We start from the raw sequence: 14,065 nt of genomic DNA, 5'->3' as shown, positions 1-14,065 counted from the left end.
GTTTGGAATGACCACCAGATAAACTGGAAATCAGCAAGGTCTGCCTGCCTTCTCGTTCACGCTAGTCCTGAGAGCTGGCCTGCAGCTAGCTGTATAGTCAGGGACTGTTGAAGCTAGAGGTGAGTGACTATGTCAGACTGTGTCACTGAGCCATGGAAGCTTTTGCTGCCTGAAACTGGGAGGTGATTTAAAAAGAAAGTCCCTTGAGTCTGATCCCCTCTTGGTTAGATGGAATCAAAAGCAGGGTGGGGTGGTGAGCAGGTCCAGACTATGGATCTGGCCTCCCTTCTAACTTGTTAGTCCCTGGGTAAACTAATTTTTCTGAGCCTCAGCTGCTGCTCTGTTAGGAACATAAAAATAGCTGGCTCAGAGTTATGGGTATAAAGGCTCATCTACTTGTTTGATGCTAGAGCCACTCATGGTTTAAGCCGAAGCACCTGGTCTTTTTCTGACTTTAAATCTTTCAAGACCTGAGTAATGCTCAGTGGGGCAACCTCATTTTGCAGAATGGGGTAGTCGAAGCCAGTGAAGGGCAATTTGGCCTCTCCCAGGCTAAAGCCTTACTGGCTTGCTAGAACTTCCAGCAGAGGATGGCCAAGCCGTTGAGAGACTAGACAGTGCCTGGTGCTCCAGTTGTCCTTAAAGATGGCCTCTCCCAGCTGAGTCAAAAACGATACCCCGAAGTTTTTTGTCTGCGTGCAGACACTGAAAGAGAGTGAGCTGGGAGAAGGATAGTAACCTGCATGGCTTTCAGCAGTGTCTGCAGTCCTGACAGGTCTTCCTAATGCTTTATTCACTCTTTTCGATGCCATTCAGGTCATCCAGCCACTTCCTGCCTCAGTGCAATTTAGCTGCAGAAAGGCTTGGTGACACAGACGGACACAAACGGCCACCTGCCATTTACTTCCCTGGCAGATATTCCAGTTTCACCACCTTTTATTGGATACAAAGTCATAAGTTCTCTGATGCCCATGTGAGTCCTTTAAATACATACACTCAGGTACATTCGGCACAGGGCATCTGTGGGTGACGTGGAGCAAAGTGCTGGGATGGTGATGCCTGGGCGGGGCAGAGAAGTGGGGCCAGGGAAGGCCCCCTGGGGGCTGGAGGTACAGGCACCACTTCAGAAACAAAACCAAAAAATGCTCTCCACCCCTCCACCTGATTTGCTTGGGGTGGGGGGAGCTACCCTCTCACGGCTCAGGCACATCACATAGCCTGGCTGTGCAGGGAAGGCAGGCCTGGGGGCCACCTGTGGAGGTCCCCACTAGCGGTGCCCACTAGAGCCAAGCCTACCGGTGCCAGTCATGAGGCAAGCCTAGGTCACCACAGGCCTCTGCACCTGAATGCAGGACCCCTGCTAGGGCAGAGGTGAGGCCAGGGAGCCCAAGGCCAAGCCTCCTGGAGCCGTGCCAGCAGTGGCAGACCCGGCTTGGGCTCATGGTGGGGAAGCCTGCCTGATTGTCAGGGCAGTCTTGGGACTGACCGGGGTCCCAGGAGGTTGGGAAAGAACTAGGAGCTGGTTGCCTCAGTCGGCCCTGGTATTCTGGTCTTCACCCAATCCTAAACCTTATCCTCAGGCAAAAAGGCTGCAGATGAATACACTTGTCCAGGAATAAATACATACACACGATACACAGCAGTATATACAGAAACGCAGGCCTGGAACAAGGCTGGGTGAGAAAGCATGACCACCAGGGTTAAAGAGAAGTACCAGGCCCCTGGGGGAGGGAATTCCACTCCTCAAGGACTAATAGGCTAGGCAGATCCCATCAGTTTGAGTCCACTCCTCTGGGCATGTGGGCTCCGTACCCGCTCACCATCTCCCCTGTCTTCAACCCAAGTCCACCAGGAATTGGGTCTTTGGCACCAGTAGTCACCCTGGGAATGTCTTCAGCTTAGTGCCTTAGAGGGACTTAGGGGTGGGCACCTTCCCGCCCACGGCCCAAAGACCAGGGGAACAAGCAGAACCCAAAGGAAAGGATGGAGCCAAACCTTGGGACAACAGGCGTTGGGAAGGAGGTGGTTTTGTTGTTTTCGAAGCTCTTGAGAGGCTGACTTGAACCACTCACAGGACCAGGAAACAAACCCTGGACTGCCTTGTTCCTTAGGTGGTTTCTCAGGCATTGAAAAGCCATGGTTCTGGGCAGCACATTTCCTCTCCCTTGGGGGGCGGGGGTGTCAAACATAGAAGCATCTCCCTTTGTCCCCTGCTGGTGCCATGGGGAGGGAGCCCAAAGCAAGCCTGATGAAATACCCCAGCTAAATCAGCCTCCCAGATGCTGGCTGCAGGCTATATAACAAGGGGCCCATGGGACCTCTACACATGCCAGGACCCTTGGAGCCTGCCTTGATTTGCCCTCTCCTTTGCATCTTACTAGGTGTAAGATGGAGGAGGATTCTCTTTTCAATGAGCGAGGGATAAGGTGCCTCAGGGATGGCCAGACCCTCCATTCCTGGTTTCCATGCACAGCCATGCTGTGTGGTTGCCAAGGAGGCAAACACGTGGAACCCTGCAGACAAGCTCCCCACACAGCAGCAGGGCTCATCCCACGGAGAGTCAAAAAAGCTTCCAGTTGGGGGACAAGGGGCCTGCAACTTCCCAGTTCTCAGCACGCTTGAGGTCCAGCGTGCAGGAGGCTGTCAGCCCCGAGGACAGCTGTGCAGTGGGACACGCTGTGACCCAGCATTCCCGTGGGCAGGGGCCCGTGCAGTGTGTACTCTTACACATCCTTTACACACACACTCAGGCTGGCAAATACCAGGTGGGGACTTGCTGGCCAAACTTCCTGCCAGCCAGAAGGGGGCCCTGTTCACTCTTCTGCCCCCAGTGCTGGTGGTGCTCAGGGCTGCAAGGATGGGGGGATGGGTGGGTGGAGTGGGTGAATGAACCTGTTCCTGGAAGCAGTCCTTTCAGCACAGTCTCCCACTCTAGCTCCCTGCTCATGCACCCTGACCTCCTTTCCCGGCATTCCAATGGCTGCCCACCTTGTGTTCAGGGATGGAAGCTTCCTGGGGCAGAAAAGTCCCTCAGTAAGGCAGGCTCAGGCCAAGCAGGGCAACCCTTTGTGCTTTGTCCAGGAGACGGGGGGGTGGTGGGGGTTGGGGGAGTGGACGGGCAGCACCTCTGGTCCTAGGGTCTCAAGCAGGAGTTATAAAGGGTGAAGATGGCAAGGCAGGACAGATGTACCCATGGCACCCCCATATCCCTCCCAGGCTCCTGGAGGACAGAGAAAAGTTGTGCTTCTTCCTGTGACTCCTGGGGACAAGGCTGGGGAGGTGGGAAGCCAGTGGAGCCAGCTGCTCTGGAGTTGGGGATGCCACACAGCCAAGGCTTCATGCAGGACTGGACAGGGAATTGCCAACATGACACCCTTGGTATTTGGGGTCTTCAAAGGGCAAGGCCAGAATAAGCCACCGGAAGAAAAGTCATCAACCAGAGCTGGGACAGAGCTGCGTGTGGAGCCAGGGGAGCTAGCTGGGTACTGAGCCTGTGGGGTCCCAGCTCTGGAGGACTCATTACAGGGTAACCCAGGGCTGGGTCTTGATGTCTAAGCCAGGCTGTGGCAGAAAGTTGGGTCCCTGCAAAGGGCTGAGAAACCAGAGAAGCCCAGCCCCAGCCAGGACCAGGAGCTTAGTGGTTAGGGCAGAGCTGGGTCCTGTATAGGAGAGAAGGAAACTCTTAAGATGGGTCGAGGTTAATGTCTGAAAGAACTTTCCAAATGAATGTTGGCAGGACCCGTGGCCTCTACACCACTGAGAGGCTTCTGAGAGGAGGAACTGGGGAGACCTGAGTCTTTGGAGCCTTAGTGCCAGAACCTGGTCTTGCCAGAACCGTGCAAGTCTGTGAAAACCCACTTGCATTCTGTGGCTTCTAAGCCAAGTGGCCGTGGCTCAGGCCCCAGCACTGCCCCTGGGCTAAAGAACTCCAGCAAAGCCCACAGCCCATGGGGCCAGTGGAGACTGGGGAGGGAGGCAAGTCTGATGGGGGTGCTCTTCCTTGCCCTTGGCCTCAAGGGTCTGGTTCCCTACCAAGGCTACATCTCCAAGCAAGCTAGCCGGACAAGGAAGCAAACCAAACCACCCTCCTGGCCTCCTCCAGACAGAAGGCAGTCCAGTGACTCCCTCCCACCACAGCACTGGGGACCTGGAGGCCGTTAGATTCCTGCCCAAGCACCTGGAATACAAGGACGTTTCTTGAGGACAGGAACTGCTCACTGCTGCTGTCTCCCAGAGCTGGTTCCTTGCCCCTCCAGAGGCTCAGGATTGGTGGAAGGTATAGAAACATGCACCTTTTAGCTCTGAATTTAGCTCTGGTGTGTCGTGGGGTATGTGGTTGTCGGGAGAAGGGGTCTTGTTGTTTCTAGCGATAAAAACTAAGTTTTCTCTACTTGGCAATTTCCCCACTTTGGGAGTGGTGGTTTCAATATCCTGGGGAAAAGTTCAAGATGAATGTTTTGCCATTCCAAGCCCATTCCACTACCTCACTGCACCCCGCCCCCCACTTTTGGCTGACCACATTTCTAGACCCCAGGCCTGTTTGTGTTATCCCCGGAGAATGTGGACCCAGAGCCTCGGCAGGCTGTCTGAAGGGGGTGCCCCACAGAGGGCTGGAACAGGGCAGGGGGAAGAAAAGAGCCCTTCTTGCCAAGTCTGAGCTGCTTTGGGGAGCCCCATCTGGCTTGGGGACTCACAGAGGCCCCTGACAAGGAGAGGCCTGCCCCAGCAGCCCAAGCAGCCGAGGAGCCACTCAGTGATTACGGCAGGTCCTCGGGGCGATGACACCTGGTGCTGGTGGTGACTCAGCTCCTTCCTGGCTGTGCCCAGAAGGCTGCTCCAGTTGGGGGTGGAGTGGGGGTCGGAGGGCAGTTTCTGTCCAAGCCCCTGCCCTGAAGAGCCAGTGCCCGACGTCAGGCCCGTTGCTCCGCTGTCCCAGGAGGAGGACAGGAAACCATCAACCCCTCCCTGGAAGCCAGGGATAACACTAGGCCTCTGAAGGTCGAGTCCAAATCAGGGTCCCTCTGGAGGTCCAAAGAGAGTGCCCTGGTGTGGGGCTGGCAGGGGCCCTGCCGCCCCCCACCCCGGGTTAGCAGCTGCCGTCCACCTTGATGTGCAGGATCTTAGAGAAGCCGGGCCTTCGTCGTAGGGCCTGTAGACCGAACCCTGGTTTAGTTCCCCTCAGGTCGAGGCAAGTGGGGCCCTCTCATCACACACCCAGATCACCAACCCCAGCCTAGAGATGCCACCTGGGGTTTTGGTTGGCCTAACAGCCAATTCCTCACCTGGAGTTTTGTCACCATGTCCTCAAACAGCTTCTGGGCCTCAGGACTGCTGGGCTCTTTGAAATAATCAGCAATCCCAATCTGGACCACGATGGACTTGAGGTTCCGGCAAATGCCTGGGAAAAGGTAGGTAATAAGGTGAGGCTCATGTGTGGCCTGGACAGTGGGGCTGCTCCTCTGTCACTAATTCATGAGATCAGAACCCTACAGACAGTCATGTGCCAGGCACTGGGAACCACCTAGAGGAGAGCACACCGGTGGCACCCAGGGGATCAACCGCATGGGGGTGCAGGGCGGGAGGAGGAGGGCAAGGTCACAGAGCAGAGGCTGCAGTGGACTCTGGGAGGACGAGTGGGCAGCAGCCAACTGTGCAGGGGCTCTTGGAGCTTCCCTGGCAGAGGGGACAGCTGTGCCATGGCCTGGGCACCTAGAAATGAATTAAAAGGACAGAGTAGCTAAGGTGAGGCTGATGGCTCTTCTCTGGGGCATGGAGGAGGGGACAGGCAGCAAACAAGTTGGGAGCAGAGGGCTTAAGGGGCTAGATGTTGCCATGAAGTCAGTGGAGGAGGAAGAAAATCAGGAGGCTGAGAAGGTTCTGGAAGTCATGATTTTGGAGGCTGAGCAGTTCTGGTGGTCAGTCGAGAGCCAGGCCATGAGGCTGATGGGGAAGGAAGAAGAGGATCCTGGAAATATTAAAGTCAAGGAGGCTTCCTGGAAATATTAGTCAGGGTGTAGGTATGACCAGGGCCTCAGGAAGGGGAGGCCTGCAGCCTGAGCAGCCGAGGAGCCACGCAGTGCCTACTGCAGGTCCTCGGGGCGATGACACCGGGTGCCGGTGGTGACTCAGCTGTGCTGGCTGTGCCCAGAAGGCTGCTCCAGTTGTGGGGGGGCGGGAGGGAGTGGGGGTCTTCTGTCCAAGCCCCTGCCCTGAAGGAGTGTAAGAGCCTGAGCTGGACACCCATGTCCTTGGTCAAGGTGGAGGAGTGGCCAGGAGTGGAGTAGGTGGCTAAAGGGAGGTGAGGTCAGAGGAGGCATGGAGTCTACACCTTGAAAAGAGGAGTCTTTACCCTGAAAATGGTCCTAATGCTCCTCCCTACTCCAGAGAGTCAGCTGAGAAGAAAGGGGATACAGAATCCAGAGACATCTAGTAACTTGCCCGGTCACACAGCTAAATAAGCCAATAAGTAGAGCCAAAACTGGGACCCAGGTCAGTCCACCTCTAGAACCTGTGCCCCTAACCTATCTGTTCTGCCTCTGCCCTTGGCCAGAGGCTCGCGTGGGGCAGACGGCATTGTACGGCTCGTGTCTCCAACGTACGTAGAGCACAGGGCAATAAATGTTGAACCGAACCACGTGTACCAGATGGCAGCAAGCCTTCGATGCCACACTGGCCTCGGAAGGCACTGGTAGCAAAGCTAGGATTAGCACCCCAGCTGGTCTGCCCCCAGTGCTGGGGCTTGCTGACTAGGAACGACAGGGAGCGGCTCTGCTACTTGCTGACATGGCGCGGTAAGCGGTGTCAGTGGCAGCCCCCTCCTGCATTCCCATCGCTCACTGTTGAAATGCAGCAGGGCCTTGGGGGTGACCGGGGTGGCCGTGAGCACCAACATCTCCAGTCCCTTCAGGCCTTCCCGGCAGACCTCAGCTGCCACCTCCTGGGTGATCTCCGATACGTGGTCCAGCTCCAGGACCTGCAGCCGCATGCAGTTTCTTGCTAGGAAGAGGGAGGAAGAGGGGAGGTCCCGCTGACAAACTCCTCAGGTCGCCTCCCGCCCAGTGTCTTGGTGCTCCTGCCACCACCCAGGCTGCAGCCCCAAACCCTTCTGGGATTTCAGTGTTGCACCCATACCTGCTTCCCACCACCCTCCACCCCAGTCCCGAGGAAGGACTCACCGAGTGATGCTAGGCCCTGCACCCCACAGCCAGCGCCCCCAACCCCCAGGGCCCGAAGGTGGGGCCAACAGCGACCGATCATCTGCAGGCAGCGGTTACTGAAGCGCGTGGGCTGCTGGCTGGAGAATGGGGCAGAGAGGGGGCTGTCAAGGAAGCTTCTGGTCGCATGACATCCCAAGCCCTCTCCTCTTTCATGTGCTGCCTCAGGCTGGGGCACTGCCAACCACCCAGCTGCTCTAGTTAGAAACCTGGAATCATCCCTGACTCTTCCTCCCTCACCTCCTGCCAAGACCTACAGATCCTGATTCCTGGATAACGCTTCTACCTTGCAGTTCAGGCCACCATCCGTATTCATCTGGATTCATCTAGAAGAATCCTACACACTATTGACAGTGAGCCATTCATTCCTACATTCTCTCACTCAGTCATTCAACAAAGGGGCCTCAAGTGTCTACTACAGTTCAGAACAACTGAACCAGGCCCTGCGGATACATCAGTGACAATACAGACACAGTCCCTGCCCTCAAGGAGTGGGGGGGGCGGGGACACAGAACGTAACCAGTCTGATACAATCCTGTTTTTAAGATCTAAAATACCCCAATGACTTCCCAAGCACTTTCCAGATAAAACACAACTCTAAACTCCTTAGGCAAGATCTGCCTAACCTTGCCCCAACCTCCCTTTCCACACTCATTGCTCCCCTCTGCCCACCAGCCTCACCAAACTTGCTATTTCCCTGAGCACTTCGTCAAGGAAGTGCTCAACATTCGCCCCGGCAGCAGGTTCTCTGGAACCAGAGATATGGAAATGGGCATTTACAGCCCCTACCCTGAGACTGCGGGTACAGCGTGGACTGGAATAGAGAGAAATTATTGCAAAGCACATGACAGCAGGGGCCGGGACAGGGCGCAGGCGGAATGGAGGCAGGGGAGCTGTGCCAAGTTCTGCCAGGTGTTCGCGAAGGACACTGGATGCCCTGGGAGGAGCTGTCCTGTGGAGAGAGGGCTTGGAGGACAAAGCGTGGGGACAAAAAAGCCTGGTCTTAGGAACCCCAAGTAGAGCGGTAAATGATCTGGATTCTCCAGCAACCAGCTCTTTTGTGTGTTACACATTGACCTCCCTTGACCGGGCTTTCATGTGCCAAACAAATGTGGCTATTTCTAGCTAGTGTTGCCTGAACACCTACTGTGGCCCCTGTAGGCTCCGTGTGCACATCTCACTGGAGCCAGCTACAGTCCTCCCAAGGCTGAAAGATCTCTACTACCGCCACCTTCACTCTGCACTTGAGAAACGAAGGCACGGCTGGATTGCCCAGAGTCTCACTGCCAGTAAGCCCGGGCATCACCCCATGTCTGACTTGGAAGCCCCCACTCCTAACACCTACTTACAGCGACTCACGCATGCGAATCTGTCTCCCCTGTCAGCTTCTGGAATGGCTCAGATCTGCTCAGTCCTCAGCCCCAGCCCCAGCCCCACCCTGTCCCCACCTGACCCCTGCCAGGGCTCACCAAGGGTGAAGTGGCGCCACCTGGAGGGAGACAATCTCTCTGCAGCCTGCACCCAGAGCCCAAATGACCTCGTGGCCCACGGGGTCTGTGGCACTCCTGTTGAAAAGACAAAGCTGGCACCACCCACCCTGATGAAGGCCTTTGCTCCCTTCCCTTGGGCCACAGAACTCTTGAGTCCCTTTGCCTGAGACCCCTGGGGGAAGAGTATGCGGACCCCAGGGATCCCTTTGGCTCAAGGCCAAGAGCGTACGGCCCTTGAGTCTGGTGGTGTGCACCCACCTGTAGGTAACGGCCTGCAGGGCACGGCAGTAGCAGCTGGCCAGCCAGAGCGAGCGGTCAGTGAGGATGTTGGGACAGTGGGAGATGCGCAGGATCAGCAGGTTCCCTCCGGCCGCCTTCAACAGGGACTCCAGCCCTGCTTCCAGGCAGCCCCTGGGGATGGCCAGGAGGTCAGGGCACTGCCCGTGGCCACCTCCTCCTCTGGGAGGCATCCCCCATGGAATTCTCGGCTTGCAGCCTGCAACACCCACCCGCCCACACGCCAGGGCCTCACCGGGTGCTCCGGGCATACTCTTCCTTGCTCTCTTTCTTGCCCCGCTGCCGGGGCTTCAGGTTCTGCAGCGTCAGCGAGTGGGCCTGGGTGCACCACTGTGCCAGCATCGCCAGGAACTGCAGAGAGACAAGGGTCACAGGGGGATGAGTGGGTCTGTGCTGGGTTGGCTAGAGGCAGACCAGCCTCAAGACAGGAGGCCCCATGAGAGCATTTGGAGTCAGGCTGAAGCCAGGGTGTTGTAAGGGTTGCAAGGACCAGGACCTGAGGGGCCAGATTCCACTGGGAGAAAGGTGGGTTCACACTGGGGGCGGTGGACGGGGACAGGCACCTTGGAACAGACGCGGGCATTCTCCAGCAGCACCCGTGTCCAGACCGCAGGGTGGCGAGCCACAAAGCGCCAGTCCCGGCAGACCTCGGCAGCATGCAGCAGCGTGCGTGTGTCCAGGTAGGTGAAGATGCAGAACAGGGCGGCTCGCATCTTGAGGATCTCTGGGCTGATGACCTCGTTGGAGCGCGAGGGGCTGCCCCTCTCAGCTCGCCGACCCCGCCCACTGCCTCCCTCGGGGCGGGCTGCACAGTACCAGAGGGTCAAAGGTCAGTGTAGAGGGTCAAAGGCCAGTGAGGGGGTGCGGGCGGGGAGGTGGGGTGGGCTAGGAGCTGCAGAAGGAATAGTCATGAGAGACTCATGCTGCAGGGCCAGTGACTTTGGGAAGAAGGACAAGGGGCCTCTGCTTCCCCCTCCTCTGCAGTACCCTATCTCTATACAAATTAGAAAAAGGTGACCCTTCCTCAAGCAAACTGTCTTTTTAAGATCATAGATCATCACACAGTCCAAACTCACCTCATAGATGAAGCGACTGAGTCAAGAGTGGACAAGGGTTTGGAGGGTAAGGGTACAGATGGTTAGAAACCCAGGGCAAGGCTGCCCAGAGCAGTCACTCTACAGCAGTCATGTACCTGATCTCAGCCCTCTAACCTCCTGACCCTGACCCACCCACATATGCACATGGCCTTGTCCATATACAGAAGGGGGTTCTCCCTGCTGCTCCAGGACTTCAGTCTGCAGATAAGATTCAACTACTCTCCTGTAAATGTCAACGAGCCCACGACATGAACGGACGCTTGAGATGTGGCATCCTTGTGCGGTGCCCACCCCTGTGCTGCAGCCCTGCTCTGTCACGTGAGTTCCTTGCCCAGGCTCACAGGGCACTTGTAGGAAAATCTGTCATTCTCACTGTGGGAAGTCTGGGACGGGGGAAAACAGGTGTGGGAGCCCAAGAGATGTACCGCCTCAGCCCTGTGTCCCCTGAGAGGGTCCAGTACCAAGGAAAGACTGGCCTCTCTGGCCTACCCTCCCCAGGACTCACCTGAGAGCCGGCAGCTGCTCAGTGGCCCGGCCATAGCAGGCCCAGAGCGGGGGGCATCTGAGGGGCCCTCAGCCTCTGACTCCGTGGTTCGGGAGCCCACGTCCGAGACATCACCCTCCTCCCCCTCCGTGCTGTGTCGGCGGGGTCTGCGCTGCCAGTTCTGGATGGCCTGGCGCCGCAGGCCTGAGCTGCGAGGGGGCTGGGTGCGCTCCGAGCCGCCGTTGGCAGCCTGGGCCCGTGTGCTCAAGCCCCCAGGGCCACTGTCCTCGGGGGCCCCCTCTTCTGGCCGGGGTAGCTCCAGACTGTCACTGTCATAGCAGCCTGAGCTCTGGGATGCAGCGGGGACACGGCTGGAGGCCCTGGGGTGGGGTGGACCAGACGGTGAGGGGTGAGGGGCACCTGCCCGAACTCCCCATGCCACCCGTACCACCGGCCAAGGGTAACCCACTCCCCCTACTTTCCAAGAGCCCCTTCCAAGAGTGTGGAAAGGCAGACAGAGGTGACCCAAGGAGCATGGGGAAAGGAGAAGGAGCCAAGGCCCCAGAAGGGCCAGCCATCCAATGGGCCAGTGGATCCTTCCAGGGTGAGGGTGGGCTGTGTGGGGCGGGCCAGGCCCGAGGCTTACCCTGTGCTGGGAGAGGAGCCATGCCTTGACACGGCGTATGTGCTAGGCATGGCCGGGCCTGCGTGGTGTTCTCGCTGTGGGCCCCCAGAGTGGGAGGGAGAGGCAGGGGGCAGAGGAGGCAAAAGGGTGAGAAGGAGCAGGAGAAACAGGGCACAAGACGGAGAGAACAGAGGAGGGAGAGGAGAGAGAAGGAAAAAAGTTGGGAAAGATGGACAAATAGACAGACAGACAGCCCAGAGAGGCAGGCTCACCAGCCTCCTCCCCACACCCACCCAGCAGCCCAGACCCCAACTTGTGGCTCCTGGGCTCTCATTTGGGCAGAGGTGGGCCCCTGAGAACCGGAACGGCTGCATCACACCTCATTGGATCGCAGCCTCAGGGGCCATCACTTCTGTCCAGTCAGAGGGACCCCTACTTCAGGCCTCGAGTCTGCTCGTGGGGAAGAGCCAAAGGAGGGAAGCATGGAGCATGACAGGGGGAGGCCAGCCAGTGTTTGAGGCAGGCCATACGGGGCAGGGGTGCAGGAGGAGTTGAGAAGGCAAGTGGGCACTCACCATTCTGCCCGGACCCCGGGGACCAGGCGCGGCACCGCCTCCGCCGCTGCCGCGGCCCAGGCTGGCGCTGGGTGTGCTGCCACAGCTGCTGCTGATGACCTGCAGCTGCCGCTCGGCCCGGTCCGCGCGCTCGAGCAGCTCCTCGATGAACTGCTGCAGCCGCAGCTTGGCGCTGGCCTCCCGCGCCGCCGTCTCCTTCAGGAACTGGTCGATCTGTACCACCTCCCTGGGCCCGGAGCAGTCTCTCACCCCCGTGCCTCGGCTGGCCGCGCACCCCCCACCCTCTGGAGCAATGGGGCGAGACACGGGCACAGCTGCCCGTGGTCCCGTGGGTGCCTGTGGAACAGGCCCAGGCGCGATGCCCCATATGAAGGCGTGCACAGAAATGCAAGCGTATGCTCAAAGTCACACGCGCACACCCCCCGACCCGGTCCCGACACTCCTGCCAGACATCCCTCCTCCCCACTGAAACAGTCATACTCAGTCACACTCAGAGCCACCTCCTCCCTCCAGAACACTCATGGGCACACAGCCACACACACTCATGTACATCTGCTCGTGTCATGTTCACTTGCAGGCACACACGCAGTCTGAGACAGGCACAGTCCCAAAGACACATTCCAACACACACACACACACACACACATTTCAGAAACATTCTCAGACGCAGAAGACTCCGGGAAGTGCATGTACACACAGCATACTTCAGAGTCACTTGAGGATTCACAGTCGGACATGGATCTACTCAACATTTACTGGGCACCTTCTAGGTGTCTGGCACTGTATCAGGGACACAGCAGAGGACAAGCATGAGAAGAATTCCTGCCTCCGTGGAGCTTATGTCACAATGGGGACAGATAACATGCATCTATGTGGAAATTCTACATTTAAAGACCAGGGAAATAAGGAGAAGCCAGCAAAGAAAACCGAGAAGGAGCAGACAGGGGGGAAGAAAAAAGAAGGCAATTCCAGGAGAGTATCTTGGACACCAAGTGAAAAAAGGGTTTCAAGGACCACTGTGTCAATACGGCTGAGAGGCTGAGATGATGACTAGTGGGCCTTGGCAACAGGAAGGTCATTGGTGACATGAAGGGCAGTGGTGGAGGTAGACATCTGATCAGAGTGCATTCAACACAGAAAGTGGGGAAGGAAACTGGAGACAAGGAGAAAAAGCAATGCTTTCAAGGAGTTGTTCTGGAAGGAGAGAAAAGGGGCTGTAGCCTAAGGGGGTACTGGGGTTACAGCAGGTGGGAGTAGCGACCTTAGGTCTGGATGCTTTTAGGAAAGATACAGTTGACAAGGAAAGTCTGGTGATGGCAAAGGGAGACAGCAGAATGGTGTCATGGCTTTGAGTAGGCAAAAGAGGGTCTGGTGCCACCATGCAGGCGCTGGCCTTCACTAGAGAGACAGACAAGGGAGAGAAACAGTTTTCACAGCAGGCCCTTGGTCACACTTGCATGTACTCAGAGTCCCAAACACATACTGTCATGACCCTCTTGCCCCCTCGCACACCATCTATGGCCGGTAACCATCGATGCCATATTACAAAGCCAAGGCCACACACACACAGACACACACTCAGGCCCACTCACGGTGGTGGCAGCGGCAGTGACACACACAGTCACCCAGTCAGGAACACTCACGGGCACACCCGCCCACAGGGCCCTGCGGGCCACTCACTGCTGCTTGCGGCTCAGCTCCTGTTCCTTGTGCACCAGGTCCTGCTTGAGCGAGGCGAGCAGCTCCACGCTCACGTCCACCTGGCGCGAGAGCTCGGAAGCGCGCTCCTCCAGCTCCTCCTTCTCGCGCCCCAGCCGCGCACTCTCCTGTCGCGCGGTCTCCAGCTCGGCCGCCTTGCGTTCCAGCTCGGCCTGCAGCCGACCCACCTGGCCTGCGATCTTCTGCTCCACCTCCTCGCTCAGCCGCTCCAGCCGCCGGTCCACCTCCAGCTTCTCCAGCGCACGGATCTTGAGGCGCGCCAGGCCCTCCTCGTAAGCCACATCCGCGGGCGAGGGGGACGCGGGGGAGGCGGAGGCGGGCCCGGGGCCCGGCCCCGGCGNCTCGCGCAGCGCGTAGCGCGCGGCGGCGGCGGGCACGAGGCCGGGCTCAGCCAGCTCCTCGCAGGGCAGGCTGGCGGGTACCAGGTCGCCGGCGAAGTGGGCGAGGGGCGCGTGGTGGTGATGGTGGTGCAGCAGGTGCGGCGCCGCGGGCGATGGCCCTGCCGCCTGCTCCTTGCCCTGGAAGGACGTGCTCTCGAAGACCTCGCGCCGGGCGCCGGGCACG

General features: G+C 58.2%; 1 protein-coding gene across 1 annotated transcript; it reads right to left on the bottom strand.

The window, feature by feature from the left end:
• Positions 1-918: 918 nt before the first annotated feature.
• FBXO41 (F-box protein 41) lies at positions 919-14,064 on the bottom strand (the record flags this gene model as incomplete). Its single annotated transcript, XM_077766498.1, has 12 exons — positions 919-5,149; positions 5,283-5,398; positions 6,838-6,996; positions 7,176-7,294; positions 8,684-8,779; positions 8,963-9,115; positions 9,237-9,352; positions 9,565-9,806; positions 10,604-10,962; positions 11,229-11,302; positions 11,783-12,008; positions 13,463-14,064. Coding segments are annotated over 12 exons (2,325 nt in total), but the record flags the coding sequence as incomplete, so codon positions are not given.
• Position 14,065: the final 1 nt, after the last annotated feature.

The sequence above is a fragment of the Crocuta crocuta genome, unplaced genomic scaffold, assembly GCF_008692635.1.
Source record: "Crocuta crocuta isolate KB4526 unplaced genomic scaffold, BGI_CrCroc_1.0 scaffold113, whole genome shotgun sequence".
NCBI classification, from domain to species: Eukaryota; Metazoa; Chordata; class Mammalia; order Carnivora; family Hyaenidae; genus Crocuta; species Crocuta crocuta.
This window is presented reverse-complemented; position numbering and strand designations above follow the sequence as displayed.